General features: G+C 35.3%; 1 protein-coding gene across 5 annotated transcripts in view; it reads right to left on the bottom strand.

Moving 5' to 3' along the window:
• The window catches only part of LOC124432200 (protein split ends-like), a 252,717-nt gene that overhangs the window by 128,313 nt on the left and 99,404 nt on the right, over positions 1 to 25,000 (bottom strand). The window contains exon 2 of one of the 5 annotated variants that reach the window (XM_046980936.1): positions 7,230 to 7,309. The exons of the other annotated variants lie outside the window; for them this stretch is intronic. Within the exon in view, the coding sequence (XP_046836892.1) occupies positions 7,230 to 7,309 (80 nt within the window). The remainder of the gene's footprint in view (positions 1 to 7,229; positions 7,310 to 25,000) is intronic. 5 annotated transcript variants of the gene reach the window in all.

The raw sequence follows: 25,000 nt of genomic DNA, 5'->3' as shown, positions 1-25,000 counted from the left end.
GCAATTCCGATTTGATTCCCTCGGCCAGAAAGGAGTGCGTCGAACAAAAAACTTGGCGAGAGTGATTCCGAGCACGCGTCCGGCTATCTCCAGTCGATTAATTTCACAAGCCTAGTCTTGTACAGGGAGGGTGGGTAAGGAGGGAGAGAGAGAGAGAGAGAGAGAGAGAGAGAGTGAGAGAGAGAGAGAGGGATGGGCGGATGGAGAGAGATCGATCGATCGATCGATTGTTCGCTCTCTCGCTCTCTCGCATAAGTATTCGAGAGATCGATTTTATTTTGCGATTTTTAGCCTCTCTTGATACAAAGAGACGTCGAAACCAATGTGGTAGTGCTGATGTTGATGTTGATATTGATGTTGATGTTGATGTTGATGTTGATGTTGATGTTGATGTTGATGTTGATGTTACTACTTTTGCTTTTACTTTTGCTGCTGCTGTTACTGCTGTTCATTCGTTCGTTCGTTCTCTCTCTCTCTCTCTTTCTCTCCTTCTCTTTCTCTTCTTTTCTCAGAGTTCTCTCATTCCATGAGCAGGTGCAACGTTTCTCTTCTGCAACCGCTCAGAAATACTTCGAAACGGAACGACCGATGCTAATGGCTAAAGTAAAAAGAACCTGATCGGAAATCGTCCCGATTTCTTGTCGATTGTATCGATCGAAAACTAACGAACGAATCCGTGCGAATCGCGGAAAATGAATCTTCTTTCGTGTATATTTTACGATTATAATTCTTAATCGAATATCAATGATTGTAAGTAAAGTATAAGTGGAAAGAAAGAAACAAAAAAAGAAAAAAAAAAAAGAAAGAAAAATAAAGAAAAGGAAAAGAAAAAAGGATGGAACATTAATATTATCCAATGAATTAATACGAAAAATCAAGAATTTCTTTTCTCTTGAAATAATTAAATTTCTTTATCGCAGAAAAAGTATAAGAACGAAATTGTTTATCTTGTTATTATTTTTCTTCAAAATTTAAAAATGAAATATATATTATACATTAGAGAATTAAGAATTTATTTATCGAAATAATTAAATTTTCTATAGTGCATAGTATAATCCAAATAAAATAATTTCTCTTATTCTTATATATTCTTCTAGAAAATTTAAATATTAAATAACATATACATATTTGTGTGTGTGTGTGTGTGTGTTATTAAATTAGAAAATCAAGGATTTCTTTATCGTAATAATTTAATCAAATTACTTGTCGGAGAATATATAAGAAATGAAATCTCGTTCCTCTTTCACTTTCCCAATTCTATTCTTATTCCTTTCAATTTATTTTACAAATTGAAAACTTTGGAAAATCGACGAAAATATCTTGGAACAACGTAAAGTTACGCATTCGAGCGTATCATTATTCTCGAGTAGAACGCGACGTTCAGTTTCAAGGAAACGATATTTTTCCAATCGTTAGACACGCGAGTGGAAGCTTATATCGGAAAAGGGCTGACGACAATGTAATGCATTACGTCGTTTCACCGTACATCATCTTCTATTATGCTGATACTAGGTTGTGTGAGCGCCGCTGAGTGCTTCGATTTTGATAGAGGGAGGAGAAACCTACATAAATAATGCCTGGTAATACCCAGCTCCTCTATCGAGCTTTAAAATATTATGAGCCATTCTGTCTCTTTTTATCTTTTTATTTCTATCTTCCTATAATGATAATATAATACACGTTTATTATTAACAAATAATCCGCGTATATTAAAATATATTTAGAATAATAATTATAATGATAATGGCAATGTTAACGATAATAATAATAATAATAATAATAATAATAATAATAATAATAATAAAAAGAGAGAATAATGAAAGGAAAACAAAGATGGTCTTACTTGGCTTCTTCTACTAACGAAAAGAAATATGTACGCGTAAGTATTTATACGTATATATATATATATATATATATATATATATATATATATATCTTCCATTCTTCTTTTCTTTTTTTTTTTTTTAATTTCCTTTTTACATATAAAAATAAATAAATCATTTCACGATAACGAATACATTATTGCATGCTTTCTCTCATAGGATAAACGGACATTTTCTCATCTCTCAAAGGATAATCCCGAGTAATAACATTTCAACGTGGTTGGTATATCTCGATAATAAATACAGGATTCCTTGAGAACATTTGAATAATACTACACGTTGAAGTAGACCAATCGTCTACTATTACAAAAAGGAAAAAAAGAAAGAAGGAAGGAAGGAAGGAAGGAAGGAAGGAAGGAAGGAAGGAAGGAAGGAAGGAAGGAAGGCACTTGAAACATATTCTCTCGTTCTGGCTTACGTTAGACCATTTTAGAACTAAGCTAAAAGACTCGGCGTTTATCGTCGGAAGAAAAGTAAAAGAGAACATAGAAAAGATGACAATTCTTTCTTTCATTCTTTTAGCTCGTGCTGTGCGACAAATGTGGAAAAAACTAGCGGCAAGTTTCACACGGGAGAACTTAGTAAGTACTACACCTATGGTAAGAAGAAGCTATACCCGAGTGATGAAACGTTAACGTTGTGTTATGTATGTACTTATGCGCGCACACATAAATACATATATATATATATATATATATATATATATATATATAAAACACACACCAATGGGAGCTGGTGTAAGTCACTATGAAAGAAAATAGGGATGTGAAAAAGCTCGCTGAGACACATTAGTCTCGGCGGGGATCAACGAGTGAAAATAAATGGCCCATTACTTCGTCGAGAGGCTACCTTCGGCCCGTACTATATAGTACATGGGCCTATACGATATGCGACCCTTCTCTTCTCATCTCATCTCATCTCTTCTCTTCTCTTCTCTTCTCTTCTCTTCTCTTTTCTCTTTTGCTACTTCGCCCACCGTTATATACCTTTAGAATCTAACGGAGCGACGATATACGAGCGACACACGCTCGGATAATAGAAGGTAAATACTAGCGTAAAACGATAGAACCTGTTACCCTCAACGACCCTACCTTTCCCTTACTCTTATTTTCTTTAGAACGTCCCTTTCTACGTGAATAAGAAAGGAGACCCTTCTTGACTTACCTCCCACTCTTTTTTCTTTTTCTTTCTTCTCTCTTTCTCTCTCTCTCTCTCTCTCTCTCTCTCTCTCTCTCTTTACGATAAAAGCGTCGATTAGGCGATTGTATGAATTGAAATTGTAGGATTTCGATAAAACCCTATGAGTATTTCATTGTAAAATTCCACTAAGTTATAACTTTCCAATTGGATAAGTAGATATATATATATATATATATATATATATATATATATATATATGTGTATGTGTGTATGTGTGTGTGTGTATGTATATAAATCGAAGAAAAATATTCAAGAGACAAGTAAACAAGTCGTCATAAGAAATATATTATTATTATTATTATTATTATTATTATTATTATAGAATGAAAAAGGAGAAAAAGTAATATTCCGACGGAAATTGAAGAAAAATAAAATTTACTATCGATACGTTCCGATCAAACAAAAAGGGCATTTAATTCTTATCGAGCTGCCGATAACCGTAAATCGAATATCCGTCGGCTCTTGAGTCCATCAAGATTTTACGACAGAGCTCGACGTTGATCTAGCAAAAAAAGAAAGAAGGAACGAAAGAAAGAACTAAAGAAAAAAGGGAAAAGAGAGAGAGAGAGAGAGAGAGAGAGAGAGAAGAAAAAGGAAAAAAGGAAAAAAGGAAAAATAAAAAAGAAAAAAGAAGGCCTAGCCGTCCTCCTGACGTCCTCGAACGTAAGAATGCTCTCGATCTTGGCGCTCGAGGACACGAATTGTATAGGGTAGGGATGGCGGAGGGAAAAGAGAGGAAAGGGTAGAAGGGCGAGGAAAGAAGGGTGAGGCGGAGAAAGGAGAAGGAAAGGATCCGAGGGTGATTGCACCCTGGCAAGGAGTCTGCGACGTAGTTCTAAAGAGAGAAAGAGGGGATGGGCTAGAGGATAAAACGATGTTGAGAGAGAAAAATAAAGATAGAGAGAGAGAGAGAGAGAGGCACGGTGATTTCACGTCCAGAAAAGACAAGCACGATCGTCCTTCGGCTGGAAGCTAGCCAAATGCACTTAGCTTTCTATCAGTACCTCCTGTAAGTTCGCCTTTACATCGACAACACTAGAGAGCATAGTCGCATCACTACCGTAGGCAGCTCGCTTCGCTTACTACGAGGGTGTAGGAAAAGGAGGGTGTTTGTGTGTGTGTGTGAGAGAGAGAGAGAGAGAGAGGGAAAGAGAATAAGAGAGAGTGAGAGGATTTGGCGAAGAAGAAAGAAGAGGGGAGAAAAAGCTAGATAACCCTCGTATTTACCGTCCGAGATACGCTTGAGATACTCCGTCCATTCTCTCTCTCTCTCTCTCTCTCTCTCTCTCTCTCTCTCTCTCTCTCTCTCTCTCTCTCTCTCTCTCTCATTATGCCCTTCAACGCAGAGTCCCTTTACTACTTTCGACCTTCCCTCTCTCGCTTAGCACACGCCACCATACCACGTGATTCTTATTGCGCGTAAACACAAAAACAGAGGGAAAGCGAGGAGAGAACTCGAGCTCATAAAAGCTTAAAGCTTTCGCGGTCGGCGACTTTTCTCTCTGAATCTAAATCTACACTCTTTCCCTTTTCTTTTTCTTATTCTTCCTTACATTTCTATTTTTACTTCTATTTATTTTGCTTATTTCGTTCGATAATTTTTTTTTTCTTTTCTTAGGCCTCTCTCTCTCTCTCTCTCTCTCTCTCTCTCCTGTTTCTTTTTCTTCTTGTTCTTTATTTTCTTTTCTTATTTTTCATCTCTAACCCATCAGAACAAATGATCGAAGAAAAGTTATACACCAATATGGTACGTATGCATTTTAATAAAATCCACGGAAAAGTTTTTAATATATTTTCAAGCATCGCAACGTGAATGCTATCACAAATATATTAAAATCGTCTAAGGTAATATTATATTTATCTATAATTTATATATATATATATATGTATGTATAACGTGTTAACATAAATTTAATAATTAAATAATTGAACGAAATAACTTGTTTACCGTGTTATATTAATAAATACGTAATAAATCGTATATGATGTTTCAACAAATGAAATTTACTTGTCGAATAATTTACGAATTAAATCAATAAAAGAAGAATAATTATTGGCGTAGATAAATAATTATTTGCGTATACATAATATTCATAATTTTCTGATGAAAGAAAGAAAAGGGTTGAACGTATAAATGAAGATAGAAGTGGAGATGGTAAGGGGAATTGCGAGGGTGGGTGAGTGGTGAATTGAAGGGGTTGACAAAAAAGATGGCAATAAACAAAAGCAATTATAATCTGGCAGCGTTCCTGTCTGTCGTAGCTCGACGTTTTATCTTAATTTTCGCGAAGGTCCAATTTAAAGCAAACTACGCCCTTCTTTTTTTTGTTACAGACGATTTATTTAACTACTTCTCTCGCGCTCTTACGGAAAGAAGATAGCAGGGGAAGAAAAAGAGTGAGAGAGATAAAAAGATAGATAGATAGATAGTTAGATAGAGAGAGAGAGAGAGAGAGAGAGAGAGAGATAAAGAGAAAAAAAAAGAAAAAAAAAAAAGAGATAGAAGCCGGAGGACTTTGTTATGGATATTTTACTTCGGGTCTCGAGTCGAGCGTAAAAACCTCTTTGGATAAAAAAGAGAAAAGAAAAAAGAAGAAAAAATGAAGAAAAAGAAAAAAAAGAAAAAGAGAAAGAAAAAAAATGGCAAATGGAAGGCGACACTTATAATCTTCCTACCTTGGGCTTCGTATAGACAGAATTTTTCTGTCTTTCTCTCTCTCTCTCTCTCTCCTCCTTCTTCTCTTCTTCTTTATCCTCATCGACCAACTCATTCTCGTCTTCCACCTTTCGTGCCATTCGACATCGACCTTCCTTCTCGCCTTTCCGTTCTCTCGTATCTCAGTTTAGCCCAACCAACCCTACCTACCGGTCAAAACAAAAGGCCGGAAAAAGAAAACCGGCAAAAGCGCGGACGAACGATTTACTTTTAATCGCCTAAGAGAACGATAGAGAGAAATAGAGAGAGAGAGAGAGAGAGAGAGAGAGAGAGAGAGAGAGAGAAAGAGAAAGAAGAGGAACGTACTACGTACTACGTACATACATATATAAGAGGCACAAAGAACGGGAAGTTCCTCAGTCCTCGAATCACCCTTCTCCTCCCCTTCCCACTCTTTCCCGCTCTTAATCTTTCTCTCTCTCTCTCTCTCCCTCTCTTTCTAATTCTTTTTTTTTTTATTTTTTTTTTTTTTTTATTCTTTCTTCCTCTCCAACGTGTTTCTTTTACCCTTCGCGACCCGAATAACTGTGCACGGTCCACTAATCTTATCTCGGTAATTTTATCCAATTTTATCCTTCGCATTTCTTTTCGTTCAACTTCGTTTGAATACACGATGTCTCTTCCACGAGAATAGACCGAGTAAAACAAGTATATTTACGTATACATACATAAATACATAAATACATAAATACCATACATACACATATATATATATATATATATATATATAAATGTATATATGTATGGTATTTATAGGATAATGTATTTGGCCGTGCGTAATGTCACATTAACTAGTGGTTAGACATGAGAATCTTGATCTCGCGTGTGAATGCGATATAAAACGAAATCGCTAACATCGTTTCTACAATGTATAAACTATTTATCTCGCACGAGTCGTCCCAACGAAGGCAAGGGTGATGATATTTTACAATTTAAAATCGCGATACGTTTAAAACCAAGAATAATATATTACCCTTTCTATCTAACTTTTCATTACAATTCGTCAAGATCGTTAATTAAATGAAATCTTTCTCGTGAAATCGTTCTTTCATTCTTATTCTTATCCTTTTGTCTGTCCATTCGTCTGTCTGTTTCTTCTTGACATATTTAAAAAAAAAAAAAAAAAAAAAAAAAAAAAAAATAAATAAATAAATAAATAAATAAAAAGAAGAACAAGAAGAAGAACAAGAAGAAAAACAAGAAGAAAAAGAAGAAGAAAAAATTAAAATAAGACAAAACGAGACATCAGATATATGGTTCTGGTAAAGTATATTCTAACTGTACGATATATATATATATATATATATATATATATATATATATATATATATATATGTGTGTGTGTGTGTGTGTGTGTGTGTGTAATATGTATGCGTAACGTTTCATTCATTATTAATATCGAAACTTGGCACACGTGCAAAAGTACGTACGTGATCGCTACTAGAATAGCAAACAGAGAAAGGAATGAGATAGAAAGAGACATCCCTCTTCTTCCATCGGTCACAGTCATCTAAAGATATATATCAACTTCTCTTTCTTTATCGCTGATAAATAGTTACGGCAAGCGTAAATGATTAAGTACCTGTAACAGAAAGAGAAAAACAAAAAAAAAAACGATTAAAAAACGACTGTGTACCCGTTCAAGGACATCAAGTGCAACCTTCTCAATTGCGCTCGAATTCTTTTCATGCATCGACAATATTTATGTATATGTTAATGTACATATTTATAATATGCAACATATTTTATATTAACATATGTACTTCCAAATAAGACGATCTATCGGTTATGTTCGATTTTTATCTCTTAATGATAAGTTATCATAACGAAAAGGAAATGACGTAAGAATGAGTAACAAGCTTTACAATACAAATCGCCATTGTCGTCTTATTTAGGTATCATTAAGTTCATGTAATTAACAACCGATGATGAGAAACGCACACAAGTCGACTCATAATGATTTTACGAGGTCGTCGTAATTAACAGTCGGCTTTCCATATAGAATATTTCATTTTAATAGAAATGTATAATGAGAGATATGTATGCAGATATATACTTAGGTACGCATATATATATATATATATATATATATATATATATATCTAGGAAACTCGAGAAAATTCTAATTTGGGTTTTAGACTAATATTATCATTATCATTAATTCACTGGTATTATCATTAATATTATAATCTAAAGACCCGGATATAGTTATCATAGCGGAGATTAACGACAGCTTGTCTTGTCGTAAAGAGAAAAAAAAAAGAAATAAAAATAAAAAAAAAAAAAAAAAAAAAGTAATGTTGGCAATATCACCGAGAGAAATTTATGATGAAAGAAAGTCCAATATATTCATAAATATATACATTCTATCCATCTTTTTATCTCTCTCTCTTTCTCTCTCTTTCTCTCTTTTAAATATAAACAAAGTAAAGAGATCGAGAGATCAAGTGTATTCGCGGACGTTATCGTCTTCTCTACGAAAACTGTTTTGCTTGTGTAGAATGGAAAAAGAAAAAAAGAACGATCGAAGGCGTGGGAGGGAAGAGGGGGGAGGGAAGGTTGGAGTTGGAGGTTGGAAAGAAGGGGTAGAGAAACGCGAAACTTTCGTTGCACCTGCCACATTTCAACCCCTTTTTTGCTTTCCTTCCATTCCCGTTCTACGGTGCCCATTTCTCTCTCTCTCTCCCTCTCTCTCTCTCTCTCTCTCGGTCTCGGTCTCGACACACCCCCGACCCTCGGCAAAGTGGAAAATCTCTTTTGTAAGCCGGTGCATGTTTCCGCTTCTCTTGCTCGCTTATTTTAATATTTGAGCAGGCAAGCAGCTTCCATGGAAAAAGCGTTGAAAGCACCGCTAAAAGGGACTTTGAGCGTGTCTTCAACGATGCCCGAGCATACTCCTCCTCCTCCTCCTCCTCCTCCTCCTTCTATAACCCCAACCCCTTTATCCTCTCTCTCTCTCTCTCTCTCTCTCTCTCTCTCTCTCTCTTTCTCTCTTTTTCTCTCTCTTTTTCGTTACCGCGCGTAGGAGCGCGCGCGCGTAAATGCGCGCACGTGGCGTACGAGGTTGTCGCGGGTAATCCAGAATTTATGGAAACGAGGTCGTAGCTCGCGTTGGCCAAAGTCGAAGCTCTTTCCACCTGCCTCTCTCTCTCTCTCTCTCTCTCTCTCTCTCTCTCTTTTTCTCTCTTTTCTCTTTTCCTCTTCTCTTTACTCCACTTCCCTTTATTCTCGCTATATATCACGGATCGCAACTTCTTTCCCAACTTACGTTGGTACAGGTATCCACGTAGGTGGAAAAAGTTACGAATCGGTTTTAGGTGACCGTCGACCTTTCTCGCTTTTATATTTCTCTCTTATGAATTTTTCCTTCTTTATTATTATTATCATTATCATCATTATTACTACTACTACTATTATTATTATTATTATTATTATTATTATTAGTATTATTATTATTGTTAAAAATTAAAAAGTCACAAGTCTTGTATCGTTATAAACGAATTTAAAAAATAAATTGTGATAATATGGAACGTGTACGATGTAATTTGGAGACTATTTAACGCCCACACGTGGATACGCTTCTTTTACTTTCATTTAATAAAATTTACTCCTACGCGTAAGCACTTTGCGATTTCTTCTTTTCTTTTTTTTTCTAATTTTTTCTTCCCAACTCATTAAATTCCTAATAGAGATCGAATTATCTCAAGGGATGAAAATATAATAATTTTATAACAAGTTAAAGGAAATAGAAGATCTTCTCTTTTTTCTTTTCTTTTCTTTTCTTTTCTTTTTTTTTTTTTTTGTTTTTTTTCCCCCCCTTTTAAATATATAATCGAAAATTATATCGGTGTATGAAAATCATTCGTGAAAATTTGTTTGTTAATTTTGTAGGAATAAAATTCGAATTACAAGATGGTAATTCTTAAACGAGAGAAGTATATCAAATTTAACCTGGCTTATCCTCTTCTTCCCTTGAATCCCACCTCCTCCTTTTAGCCTTTTAAAATCATATAGCCTCTTCTCTCCATCTTTGCTTTTAACTCCCATCTTTCTTTCCTTCCTTCCTTCCTTCCTTCCTTCCTTCCTTCCTTCCTGACTGGTAAAACAACTGAATATTCAAAGTTCGTCGCGGTAAAAGAGAACGATAAAGGTAAATTCGAGCATCGTTGTTTCTTTGAAATGGAACGAAGGGAAAGGAAATAGAAGGTGGGTTAGGAATGGTTTGTGAGGAGTTGTGGGATAGGGGAAGGGAGAGGTGGCGGTGGCGGGGGCGGCAGTGGATAAGGACTCAGAAGTTTCAACGATTTAATAATAGCCAAAGAACTTTCTTGGTTCCCTCCTCGATAAACCTTTCTACGCTCGGTTTAATCGTCAATCGATATTAATTTGTCTCTTAAACGTACTTACTTACTCACTTATTTACTTACTTATTTACTTACTTCCTCACTACCTACGAATTCATACTTTTTATATACTTACAAAAAATAATTTTACGAATAATTCTCTCGATTGTCCCTGATAAAAAGGAAAAAGAAAAGAAATGAAAGAAAAAGAAAGAAAAGAAAAGAAAAAAAAAGAGAGAAAGACAGAAGACACCATATCATCGTATTAATACTTAAGCATAACAATTTTTTATATGATGATGCAAGAGAGGGAATACAAAAAAAAAAAGAAAAAACAGAAAAAAAAGAAAAAAAACGAGAAGAAAGAAAGAAAAGAAAACAAAGAAGAGGGGGAGGGTGGGCGCGGGGGAAATCAATGATTGTCGATATTTTAACGCAACGATTTCTTTTTTCTATTCGAATATACCTGGCGGCAGGTGATTTATTTCGGCAACTTCCGGCAGGCGATTAGCCGGTCGATTTCGTCTAATAACCACAAAAGATCTCTCGGTTGTAACCTTTCTCTCTGTCTCTCTCTCTCTCTCTTTCCTTGGGACCATGACTCCTTCGAGAAGAAACCGAGCACAAAGAAAAGGCGAACCCTCGAAAAAGAAAAGTTAATGCTGCGGTCTGCGATCCACTCTTTCTCTCTTTCTCTCTTTCTTTCTCCCTATCGAATTACCGAACTCACAACGCTCTTTTCTGAAGTCGTAAAGTTAATCGTGTTCCCCCGTAACGACGACAACGACGACGAGGACGACGACGACGATATACCTCCATGGACCATCGAATACCAATCTTACTTTTTATATTTGATCTTAAATATTTGGACGATTTTTCGATCACGATATTATCGTACTTTATTGCAAGAAGAATTCCTTTAACAAGAATATCTTTATCACCGGAATATCTTTTTATTTCCTCAATCAATACCTCGCGTAATGTTATTTAACGTAATAAGTTTCGAATCGGGGCGGGGGGAAAAGGAAAAAAAAGAAAAAGAAAAAGAAAAGAAAGAAAATTTCGTCGAGTAATGTCGAATAAAAATTTTCTAAGAAGAAAAAAAGCAAAAAAAAAAAAAAAAAAGAAGAAGAAAGAAAAAAAAAGAGGGAAAGAAAAAAAATAATAATATCTCATCAATATCCTAACATATTATCTATCGTACTATCTATTATCATATTATCCATTCACTCGTAATTTATTTATCGTTTAACGTCGAATAACTCGAAGATGTTATTAAATATAAACTTTGTATTATCTCATCGCAAACACTTTCAACGAATTCCTTTTATTAATTAATATAATTCCTAGGATAGTTATATATATATATATATATATATATATATATATATATATATATATATATATATATAAATTGTCGAGAATGCTTGTCAGTTTTCTTTCCTTTTCTTCTTCTTCTTTATCTTCTTCTTCTACTACTACTATTACTACTACTACTATTTCTTTTTCTTTTTTTATCGAAAGGGGAAAGAATTCTTTTGGAATAGAGAGTCGGCAATAAGAGGCCAACTCCTTCGCTACTATTAGAGTTGCATAGCGTAGAAAAAAAAGAGAGAGAGAGAGAGAGAGAAAGAAAGAGAGAGAGAGAGAGAGAGAGAGAAAGAGAGAACTCGAGAGGATCGTAAGAAAACGTTCGGAACGGGCCGGTTATATTCTCCCAGCGCGAGAACACGCATCTCGTTAAGCGAGAACAAGCGCTGCGAAAGGTATGCACGGAGCCACCTTACGATCCTCGAGGATGAAGCCCTAAGAAGTTAAGCGCCGAAGGCTTCGAGGAAGGATACGAGAAGAAAATAGTTTCTTAAACCACCATAACCGTCGTGAAGAAGCGAAAAGGAGAGAGTAAAAAAAGAAAGAGAGAGAGAGAGAGAGAGAGAGAGAGAGAGAGAGAGAAAGGCACGTTATATTCGTTGAAACGCGAGAGAATTTACGGGCGACAATTTAAATGATAAGTATTAAATAATACTATCTCGTTCGCGCAAAACCCTTGGCCCTTTTTTTTTCTCTCTTTTTTTTTTTTTTTTTTTTTTTCTTTTTTTTTTACGTATACTCTCTTCTGAATCCGAGTATTTCCTTGTAATGCCAATAAAAAGTTTAACTTACGGGTGACATTTCCCGCGAGCAAATACCTACTTCCTCGCGAGTTTGAATTTTCTATAAAGAAAAAAAAAAGAGAGAGAGAGAGAGAGAGAGAGAGAGAGAGAAGAAAAAGTAATAGAAAAAAAAAGGGGAGATATTTATTCACCAGTTCAGGATCTTCGAGGACAATAATTATTTATTCCTATAGAACAATGATCGTTAATTACATGATTGAATTTGACAAATGATTAAAATTTTTAAATGGTAATTATTATCCGATCGTTCGACGTTATTATCAAACCAGATACTTTTCTTTTTACCCATCGTAATTAATATATATATATATATATATATATATATATATATATATATATATAATAAATATGTATAAAACAATCTCTTCGAATAATTGATTTTGATTAAGTCTAATCGATGTAATATCGATTTTTGAAATATTCAATCGATAAAATGATAAACATCAAATTTCCTTCTAAATTAATATATATATATATATATTTTTTTTTTATATACGCACATATATACATAACTTGATATGAAAAAACTTGATTTGAATTGGATTACTATTGGAACCGATTGACGTCGATCTTAGAAAATTATCGTTAATAGCTGCTATAAAACTAAAAGGATGGAAGAAGAAAAAGAAAAGGAAAAATATAAAGGAGAAGAAGAAGAGGAAGAAGAAAACGAGGAGAAGGTCCCTCAACTAAATCGATGCGTGGGCGTCGCGTAGGTTTCGCATTATGCAAGCAAATTACCTGATCGTAGAAACTACTGCTCCTGGTAATACAAGACGCAGATGCGTTTAGCGACAGATAAACGACAAGAGGCCAAATCCTCTTGCGGGGACCATCCTTCGAGGTTATTTTATCGACGACAATCCGCGAAAAGGTGTCCGTCGTCGGTAAAACACCAAGTATATAATCTCTTTTGCAAAAGCATACCTTGTATTTTACATGTATTTCAACGTGGCAATCGAAAAAAAAAAAAAATATCAATCTGCTGTCATTTAATCTCAATTAATTTGAGAATGTTTAATCAATTGATTTCTTTATTTCTTTGCTTTTGTTTTTCACAACATCCCATAACTATCAAAATATTGATAAACAATGAAACGTCGATTTTACGCAGGAATAAAACGAATCTTGTGTGTTTTCCAACGACATTACAAGTTACAAAAAATATATTACAAATCGGACTGTATATAATAATATAATATGTTATAATAATATTGGTAAATAATGAAAGCATTAATGAACGTTTTCCATGAACAAATATATATATATATCTGTATTATTATCATATGATAAATGTAATTTTTTTTTTCTTTTCAATAACTTCCAAAATTACAAAAATATATAAATATATACTTGAAATAGGAGTGACTTTATATAACGAAGGAATGTATAAAATTATACAATGTAGCAGTTATATTACATTTAACATTGATATGTCTATACATATATCTACTTAATATAGAAATAAAACAGACGTTCCTAAAATAATTTTACTATTCTAATAATAGCAAAGACAAAGAAAGAAAGATATATATATATATATATTTATATATATACATACATACATATCTTATCGATCGATTACAAGAGAAAAGCTAGTGTCGTGAACAGGATATGCATCTCGAATTCGTGTTACCGATAGGTGACCACTAATCCTTCCGGAAATTGCTTTCGAAACCGCGAAGAGACGGCTGTCGGTAGAATGGGAAGAAATCTCGCATGAGTTGAGAGAGAGAGAGAGAGAGAGAGAGAGAGTGAGAGAGAGGAGAGAGAGAAAGAGAGAGAGAGAGAGAGAGAGAGAGAGGCGATCACACGCACGGAGATTAGTCGTAAACGCGTTTGTAATCCCATGTAAATCCCTACGATTCGTCGTAAGTCCATTAACGCTCTCAGAGAAACACGACCGCCGTCGCTGAAATGGACGGAATAGCATTATCGGTCCGGTAAACAAGTTTCTCATTCTCCCTCTCTCTCTCTCTCTCTCTCTCTCTCTTGTGCTCACTCACTCTTATTCTATCTCTCTATCTCTGTCTTTGTCGATAGTGTTCTCGACAAAATCGAGTTGTCCGACAGATTTCAGGGTATTGCTTTCTGGCGTAACTCCAAATCCTCCGCCTGCGGTTATCCTCTTTCTTTCCTTCTCGAAAATTTCGTAAGAAAAGTTTGTCTCCTTGTTTCCTTCTCTATCTATCTCTATCTCTACCTCTATCTCTATATCTATTTCTATCTCTATCTCTATCTCTCTCTCTCCCTCTTTTTATCCTATTTCTTTCTCTTTCTCTTAAAGCGTCCACTCGAGAAAACTACAACTCGTTATCGACTTTGATTTTCTATCGAAACTGGTATACACTCTCGAGAAACCATTCGAAATCTTTCGCAATCGATATGAAAAAAGAGAAAGCGAAAGAGATTGATAAAGATAGAAATAGATGGAGATATAGAGGGATAAAGAATGAGAGAGAGAGAGAGAGAGAGAGAGAGAGAAATACAATGGAAAATATCATAAGATACATGACGGACTTGAAATAAATCTGTAAGGACTCGTCAAACTAATAGAAAGAAATTATTGTTCGATTGTGTTAACGACGTAGGATGATAATTAGGATAAATGCAAAATATTGTAAGACTCGCGGAAAAGAAACCGATTCTCACGTTCCACTTTGACGACTATTTAAATAAAACGTAAGAAAAGGAGAAAGGAAAAAAAAGAAAGAGAGAGAGAGAGAGAGAGAGAGAGAGAGAGAGAGAGAGAGAGAGAGAGAGAGAGAATAGAAGAAAAAATAAGAAAACAAGAGATCCAAAGAAAAATATACGCTTGAAGGAAGATATTATTTCCGCGATACGTTCATTAACATTTTCTAAACGTTAAACGTATGTACGTAAGGAGGCACGTTGGCAAATCGCAACATAATTACACGCTAATGTTATTAAAGCAAGTAAGACGAAATCAAATTGACGAAGAAAGAAATACAATATAATACAAAGCAACAACATAACACAACGGCTGCTCGTTTAAACTTTTCTCCTATTTTCGTTTCGCATAAAACGTTGAGAAAGTTGCGTCGTTGTCGTTGCCGTTATATATAGCTATCATTTTCTCTTCGTCGAGAAGGCGTAGGGAACAACGACGAGGAGGTGAAGGAGGTGGTGAAGGTGGATAAAGGTGGAGGATGACGACGATGAAGTAGTACTGTTGTGAGCTGTGTCGGCCGCGAGGTGTACAACACTTTGCACGAAACGATGCAATTACGCGGATAATGAAGGGAACTTTCCTGAGAAGGTTATCTTTCGTCAAGTCACGGCCGTAATGTCGGCATTCTCCAAGGCCAATGGCAAAGAAAAAGAAGAATAAGAGGAAAAAAGAAAAAGAAAAAGTAGAAGAAGAGAAGAAATAGAGAAGACATTCGGCCGAAGTTAGAACCTTATCGAACTCAACTATCATTTCTCTCTCTTTCTCTCTCTCTCTCTCTCTCTCTCTCTCTCTTTTTATTTATCTACCTATCTCTGTCTGTTTGTCTCTCGTTTTCTTTATTTTTTTCATTATTTTCCCATCTTATTCAGAATTACCTCCGATAAAAAATTCATCCCCGATTCATCTTTTCGATTTTAACGATCCGATCTTCTCGTCAAACTTTTATGAATAAATCTTCAAAGAAAATAACACGCAAAATAATTCGATGAATATTTCCATTCTAATTAATCGTATGATTTTACTAACGACTCGCTTGTCCGATCTCTCTCTCTCTCTCTCTCTCTCGTTTTTTATTCGATTGGATTTTTTCCTTTGCCATAAAATAATCGTTTCGTTGATTTCGGTCGTGGAATAAAAGAAAAAAAAAGTAAAAAGAAAAAAAAAAAAAGAAAAAAAAAGAAAGAAAAAAAAAAAGAAAAAAAGAAAATAAAAAAGAAAAAAGAAGGAGCAAAAGGAAAGAAGATAATGAATCCAAAAATAATATACCTACGAGATTCGTCGTGTCGGTATAGGAAAACGTTTAATTTTAAATTGAACTAAACGAGCTGAAGCAATAATTTTCATTCGGACGAACCCGTCTTTAATTATATTCAAATTTTTTCGCGATATTCATTGAAATATATTCGCCAGAGAGAAAGAGAGAGAAAGAGAAAGAGAGAGAGAGAGAGAGAGGGGGGGATGAAATTAACGATAAAATCTTCAAGTAAATTAATTACCTTTTACAAACGTCGCCTTGCTTTTTCCGCACCGACAGCTCGTAATAACGAACATCTTCTTATAAACAGAGAAGTCAAACGATTGCATAGAACAGAGAGAGAGAGAGAAAGAGAGAGAGAGAGAGAGAGAGAGAGAGAGAGAGAGAAAAGAACTAAGCTGTCCTTTGCGAATGACAAGACAATCTCATTGTCAGTTTAATCCTCGAAATCGATATTGCCAGTAGATTATGTAGTAAGACAGTGTAATTAAATGTTGTGCGCTCGTCTGTCGTTTAAGTACGTCGATTATATTCGAAGAAGTATTGTATTTGTTCTTCAAGTTTTTTTTTTCTTTTCTTTTCTTTTTTTTAAACGTGAAATTCATTTAATAATAATATAAGATCATCGATTGACATGGAATCATTTATAAATATTCATTTCTCAAAGGATAATATAATATTCGATAAATTGGTATTATTTTGTTTCTCTCCTTTCGTAGTTCTTTTTTTTTTTTCTTTTCTTATTCCTTTTCTTTTTGTACTTTTTCTTCTTTTATTTTGTTTCCTTTTTTTTTTGCCCCCCCCCCTATTTCACCCCTACCGCGCTCCCGAACACTCGCCTCCTATAAATTTAATAACAACAAAGATCTCAAATAGGTGGGTATAAAATGAGCATACTATGAGCATACTCTTGTTGTGAATTTAAATAATAATAGTTTAAAACGCGATCCATTTAAAAGGAAACGAGTCATAGCTAAGATGAAAAGCTTTAATCAAATGAGCTCTCTTTAAATCAGCTCTCGCGTCTGTTTCGCATCGTGAAACGGCTTAAATGCGGTTCATTTAACGGCAATCTCGGTCATGATTATGAAGTTAAGAAATCGAGAGAGTTCTCTTGGCTAATTAATACAAACGAGCGGCTTTACGTTCGCTTAGATAGACATCTCGGGCTATTACGGACATTTTTTTTCTTTCTATCTTTTCTTTCTTTTTTTCTATTTCTTTCCTTTTTTATTTTTTTTTTTCTTTCTTTCTTCCTTTATTCTTTTATCTTTTAGTCAACCAAAGTTCTCCTTTCTATCGCGAGATTCTTATAAACCCATACGTTTACTTACGTACATACACGTTTCACTCTAACTCTTTCCTCTCTCTTCCCCTTCCTTTTTTCCCCTCTTCACCAACTCTAATTCAAATTCCATCGTGTATCGTTTTACATCTGTTCGTTTATATCGTTTAAAGGAATTTTTTTTCTTTTAGGATATATAAATTACTATTTAACAATTAAACTCAATCGTCGTATTTTTATTTTTATTTCATTATGTATTCGTTACTAATTAATTTGTATGTATATATATATATATATATGTGTGTGTGTGTGTGTGTGTGTGTACAAATAAATTAATTAATAAATAAATATGTATGTATGTGAGAGAGAGAGAGAGAGAGAAAGAGAGAGAGAGAAAGAGAGAGAGAGAAAGGGAGAGAGATAAAAGATTATATATAAAAAAAAAAAAAGAAACTATACAATATCACAAAATATTCAAAAAAACTGTAAAATATTCATAAAACACTAGGATCGTATAAAGTATCAAGATTCGCAAATAAACAGAAAATAAACGTGATCCAGGCATATGTTTTTATTTCATCAATTAGTACAATTCGAAATACCTATTAGTATAATGTAAATAATTGTCCCACACGTTTCAACACTTGAAACTACAACGATTTAATACCATAAGATCTTGATCGTATATAATACGATGAAAACCTGTTTCTAAACATTCTCAAAGATAAAACGCGTGCTTTATCGCGTTTATCTAATTTCCCATTTACATCGTGTTTCTTTCTACGCATAAATTTGTCACGGTTTTACGCTTCCGATCAAAATTATTTCTCGAAAGTGAATTTGATACTTCATACCTATGAATGCTAAAAGACCGAATCATAATCGATAGTTATCTCTTTCATGTACAAGTCTATGTCATAACATTATCAAAATTTACTTAACAGTATTAATGATATATATATATATATATATATATATATATATATGTGTGTGTGTGAAAAAAAATAAAGAGAAAAAGAAAAAAAAGAAAGAAAGAAAGAAAAATCAAGATTAATTGATAAAATCGTTAATCCATCATCGAGCATTTTAATGGAGTCAATTTCATCGTATTTACTAATGAATTTTTCTAATACTTAAGAAGGAACGATTAAATTTCCTGTATTGGAAAATGTGGTCATACGAGTTGATCTAATGTTAATCAACAAGTCAATCGTAGATACGTACGTACGTACAATCGAAATATTTCGAATGCCAATGTAAACGACCGATCCAAAAATTCACTGTGTTTCCTACTCCATAATTTATTCTCGATTTACTCGTTTTTTCAACTTGGCACAGGATCGAAAGTACAGGTTTAATAACTGGGTGCCCGTCATCTAAAACGAAATACCACTTTCGAAATATTCAAATCAGCCTTCGTGGAAGCGACACGCATTGAGAAGTCCAAGGGCTTATAAATAATTACGGTAGTGACGAATAATTTATACCTGAACGCGTTGCCTCGGGGCCGAACATACGTTCCCCGATCGCCATCTTTGTGCAAGCATTGCTATGATAATCGGACACATCGATCGATCTCGATACGAGTCCTTTCGCGAAATTAGCCAATGGCTAAGGATCGAAGGATCGATCGATCGATCGATCGATCTGACGATTGGGATCTGACAGCTCGATCAATTTAAATCGCATCGTAAACACCAAAAGCGAAATTCTAATTGACCGACGAAAATCGTTCTCAACTTTTTCCCTCTACCTCCCTCCCCCCCCCCTCTCTCCCTCTCTTTCTCTCTTTCTCTCTCGGTACAACAATCTCTTATCAAATATTTTAATTTTTTACTCTCGGCAAATACTTTCTTAAAAAAAAAAAAAAAAGAAAAGAAAAAAAAAAAGAGAAAAACGTAGAAAAAGAAGAAGGTAGAAAAAAGTAAAAAAAAAAATAAAAAAAAATGAAAAAAAAAAATAAAAAAAGGTAGATACGTATTTTTAACTATATTCAACGAGTTTAAATTAGTTCGAAACTACGAGAAAGTCAGTGCCGGAGCCGACACGATTCCATTTATTTCAATAATGTCGTTTTAAACTTCCAATCGTTCGTCTGCGACGAAATATCTCTCACGACGAGCCCGGTAATCTCGTCGTGGAATTCTTTTTGAAGTTACAAAAATAAAATAAAATAAAATAAAATAAAAAAAGAAGAAGAAGAAGAAGAAGAAGAAGAAATAAAAATGGAAGAAAAGGAAAAACAAAAAAGAAAATAGCAAAGCAAGAAACTCGACGCGAGATTTTTTAAATATATTTCTCTCTCTCTCTCTCTCTCTCTCTCTCTCTCTCTCTCTCTCTCCTCATTCCTACATACCTCTTACTTTCCTTCATTTCCCCGGCAAAGGAATAATTCATTCGTCGGAGCTCGGCATTTCCTGATCCGTAAACAGGATCGCGCACGATTTATCCTCTTCCGAAGAGCGTACTATCTACCATTCTCTTCCTCGAGTTAAAACGAAGTGGTCGGGATCGTGGAAGATTCGATCGAGAAAAGATCGTGCCCTCGTTACGGTACTCCGATCGCGTTCCAAGGGTGAGCACAATACCGGAATAAATCGTAGAGTCGCGCGCTCGCGTTCTCGTAAGAACAAGAGAGAGAAAGAGAGAGAGAGAGAGAGAGAGAGAAAGAAAGAAAGAGAGATCGCTTCCAAGGCGATTATAATAAATCGCCCGGAAGAACATTGAAATTGTCGGGCAACGATTAAAGTACCTATTGTCGAGGATAAAGTACGAGTATCTTCTCTTTGCACGGAGAGCGCGACCGCCTTTGGCCCGAGCAATAAGCGTCTCATTCTACTCTTTTTCTCTCTTATTCCCTCTTATTCTGTCCCTCTCTCTCTCTCTCTCTTTCTCTCTTTCTCTCTTTCTCGTTAGACAATTTCACGTCCAACATCCACGTCCATTATCGTGCAGCTGCGCTCATCATGGGCGGTCTTCACGGGTCTCTCTCTCTCTCTCTCTCTCTCTCTCTCTCTCTCTCTCTCTCTCTCTCTTTCTCTCTTTATACGTATACCAGACGTTAAAGGAAGTAACGGCTAGCCGTTGAAAGTAATCAAATTAAGGAATTCTCACGTCAGATCCGACTCGTAAAAAGCCACCGAACGACCGTTAGATTTTCAACGATATATAGAAAGAGCCTTTTCTATTACGTTGGAGAGTATAAGGGGAGGAGAAAGGAAGATAGGAGGAATCGCATTTACCCATCCCTCCCGCCCGCTCGACCCTCTAACACGTTAGAAAAAGAGAACGTTCATTACCAAGAGTTTTGTATCTGTTCGATCGAAGAGGATCGTATATATCCCCTTCTGATTGTATTTCCTTTATTTCTTTATTTCTTTCTTTTCTTCTTTCACCCATCACCCTCCCTCCCTCCCTCCCACCCTCCCACCTTCCCTCTCTCCCCAGCCCCTCCTTCTGGGCTTTCGTGATCCTTCTCGAAAATCATTTCGATCGATAATCGGATCGTACAGGTACACATAACTTATCATTAATTATCTTATAGGATTGTTTTAATTTATTTTATATAAATACAGAGACCTGTTAAATTTTTTATATATTATAATCCAGATGACATGACTCGTCGTCGGGCCATTTCTTCGAATTAACAGTTTAACCATTTAGATGTCGTTTCATTCACGGTCGTTAATACCTGAGGAAAGTTTGGTTGTTAAGGTGCCCGGAGAAAATTACAGACGAACACGACCTGGATTAGACGAAGGACTAAGCAATTTCGCGAAGTAAAAGAGAAGGGAGACGAAAGACTAAGAACGGCACTGAAACTAGATTGTCTCTGTACGATGTTAGAAGAGGATGAAAAGGAACGAAGTGGACAGAGACTGGACGAATCCAATTATACCCCCTCCTACAATAGGATCAACCAACTAACTTCCCCCTTTTCTCTGGCTCGCTTTAAGCGTAACATCCGCCATTTCCGTCCTACCACGAAGAAGACATTAGAAATACGTGAGAACGTTGCGTCGTCAAGGATATAATCGATAACAGGTACTCTTATCAAATTCTTACCTTTTAAAAATGCGTATATAGAAATATATTTATATAAAAAAAAAATATAAAAAAAAAATATATATATATATATATATATATAAAAAAAAAAAAATACATTGAAATGAAACAATACCCGATTGAAATGACAATGTAATTCCCAAAAAGTATACAATTTTGAAGATCTATAAATCTAACAATGAATCATTCTTAAAATGTTCCGACCTGTATATAATCCCATACTATTGTCAATGATATAACATTATCTTAGGAAGTAACACGCTAGCTCTCGATCTCTCATGGGTAGGTAGATAGATAAGTAGGTACGTAGGTAGGTAGGTAGGTAGGTAGGTAGGTAGATAGGTAGGTAGGTAGGTAGGTAGGTAGGTAGGTAGGTAGGTAGGTAGGTAGGTAGGTAGGTAGGTAGGTAGGTAGGTAGGTAGGTAGGTAGGTAGGTAGGTACGTTAAACGTCGATCGAACGGGGCAAAAAGAAAAGCAAATCGGCGATACTGTGAAATAAATGGAGCGATACGAGGAGTCAGCTTAAAAGGAAACACCGTCAGATTATACTCTTTACGAGTCAGGATAACGGCCGATGATTACCACTTACAAATGATTTATGCGTGGAACGTGCTACGTTTCTTACAAGAAAAAGCTATGCGAAATGTCGAATATCGTGTCGATTGATTTTAAAGCAATTTCATAACTGCCGAACGATAAGGTTTGCCCCGATTTTGTGCGAACGAGGCCAATGTAAGTGCTAAAGAAACTTTATCACGCTACACGTCTCGGTTAAAGAGAAAATTACGGAATCAATCCAACCGGTGGCGTTCATTATTGTAGTGAAAATTTTAAACGATCCTTTTGCACGTTGGTTTCTCTTAGAAAGAGTTGAAAATCCGGAAGCTCGTGAAACTGGTTTCGGATGAAGGTAACTTCGCGTTCTTTGGATAATGAAGTTGCTTCTCTCTCTCTCTCTCTCTCTCTCTCTCTCTCTCTCTCTCTCTCTCTCTCTCTCCCTCTTGTGGACTTTCCTACACGAATAAATACTCACTTTGCACCTGCATGTAAGCGACGAAGTTTACTGCGTTTCCATCGAATAAATCGACGTTCCGATCTACCGGCTTCACTTAACGATCTTTCGCTAAATTATTACCAAGTACCGACTAACACACGCGAATAATTTGATAGAATAACGAATTAATTACCATAATCCCCCTCTCTCTCTCTCTCTCTCTCTCTCTCTCTCTCTCTATCTCTCTCTACGAGTACCATGAATAATTTCAAGTAGCTATCTAACTTTTCCTTGAAATCTAAATGTTTCACGATTTAAATCATCAAATAAGCTATTCAGAAATTTCCAGTTAGTTTACAGTCAAAAGAGAAAGACAGATAGACAGATGGACAGAGAGAAAGAGAGAGAGAGAGAGAGAGAGAGAGAGAGAGAGAGAGAAAGAGAGATGAAAAGCATAGAGGTAATTAGCTTTTAAAAAATTAATCCGTTCCAATTCCTTTTTCGTTAAATAGAAACTCATATATCCGCATAAACCCATGTACGTAACGCATATGTAATAAAACGAATGTTTCCATACGTGGAAATGGATTAATCCTACTGAAATTTTTACAACGTTAAATAAAAGGGTAGATTTTGTTAATGATACGTTACATAGACGCAGAAATTGCATAAATTATTTGATCGTGCATTGCCACAATTTTTCTTTCCCACCCACCACCCCACCCCCACCTCATTTTCTTTTTCTCTTCCTTTTTTCTCTTTTTTGATACAGAACGTAATCGGTCTACGTGCCACTAGAATGATTAATATACACATAAATTTCTACATATTGTGTACAAGTCAAGAAAGGTTGAAGTTGAATTTCTATAGGATATTTTAAAAGCAAGGGAAAAGAGAAAAAAAGAAAGTAAAAAGATAGAGAGAAAATTAAGAAAAAAAAAAAAAAGAAAAAAAAAGAAAAAAAGGAACAAAAAAATTCAGAAGGAAGTCATAGTAGATATATAGCAGGTATAGAAAAGGAAGAACCGCATATGATGAAGGACCGGAAGGGTCATAGAGGATATATATATAAATATATATATATATATATATATATATATATATATATATATATATGTATGTATGTATAGGATAAGAAGGGAAGGGGGATGGAGAGAAGAAGCGACCACCTATATGTAAGCTCAGCGATTGGTTGGTAGCCGATATAGCGGCAAGAAGACCTGTTATTAAGGTCAATGGGCTTAAAATGTTTTAACCGTCATGCTCTTTACGACGTACTCTCTTGCTCTTCGTTTCTCTTCGTCGTGCAAATATCCACCTTTCGAAGTATCTCTCTCTCTCTCTCTCTTTCTCTGTCTATCTATCTATCTGTCTAACTCTATCTCTCTCTTTCTCTAACAATTTCTCGATGGTTGCTCTCATCCTCACTTCTTTCTTTCTCTCTCTCTCTCTCTTTCTTGCGTTCTTTCACTAAACATCGTTCATCGATCCCTGAAAGCACTTCGAGGTAATTGCACATAATCACACCCGTAGTTGTTACGAGAGCGAGTCGGCAGATGCACATTTTTTGCGACTACCTCTCTCTCTCCCTCTCTCTCTCTCTCTCTCTCTCTCTCTCTCTCTCTCTCTGCATTCTGAACCTCGTCGTCTCTGAAGTTGAAGGATGCAAAAAAGGGGATCGAGATAAGGCGTTCCGCTTTTGCCCCTGTACGAAAGCAATGCTCAAACATAGCCGCTTCTCCCTGTCTTTCTGTCTCCCTCTCTCTCTCTCTCTCCCTTTCTCTCTCTCTCTCTCTTTCTCTCTTTCTCTCTCTCTCTCTATCTATCTAACTATCTCTCTTTCTCTCTTCTTCTCGAATCGGAGATGTAATTTGTTCGCACGCAGAAGAAACCCGACGTGATATACGTCGGTGGTGTAACGTAGACTACTATGATCGCGTGGAAACGATGCCCGAATGCAAGAAACCAACCACCGGTTCCCGCTTTAATGCGAACGTGATTTATAGTTCAACGTAAAACTTACTACGGTATCGCGTTTTATCGCGCGAAAATCACGACGCGTGAGTTTGCACGGTTTTAGTGGTTAAACTGTTAATGAATAAAAACAAAACAAAACAAAACAAAAGAATACAAAAGGTAAGAAAAAGAAAAGAGGATAAATAGAAAAAAAAGGAAAGAAAGAAATCTAACAATATATATATATATATATATAATCTTTTAAGTAGATATCCGTATAAATATTCTTATAATCAGTTTAATCGATTAATATTGAATTAGATATTTTTCTATAATAGATAGATAGATAAATAGATAGATAGATAGACATATAGATAGATACATCTATATACCTATGTATCTATTAGTGTATAACATTGGAAATTTATCAAATAGT

Source organism: Vespa crabro, chromosome 1 (assembly GCF_910589235.1).
Source record: "Vespa crabro chromosome 1, iyVesCrab1.2, whole genome shotgun sequence".
In the NCBI taxonomy this organism is placed as follows: Eukaryota; Metazoa; Arthropoda; class Insecta; order Hymenoptera; family Vespidae; genus Vespa; species Vespa crabro.
This window is presented reverse-complemented; position numbering and strand designations above follow the sequence as displayed.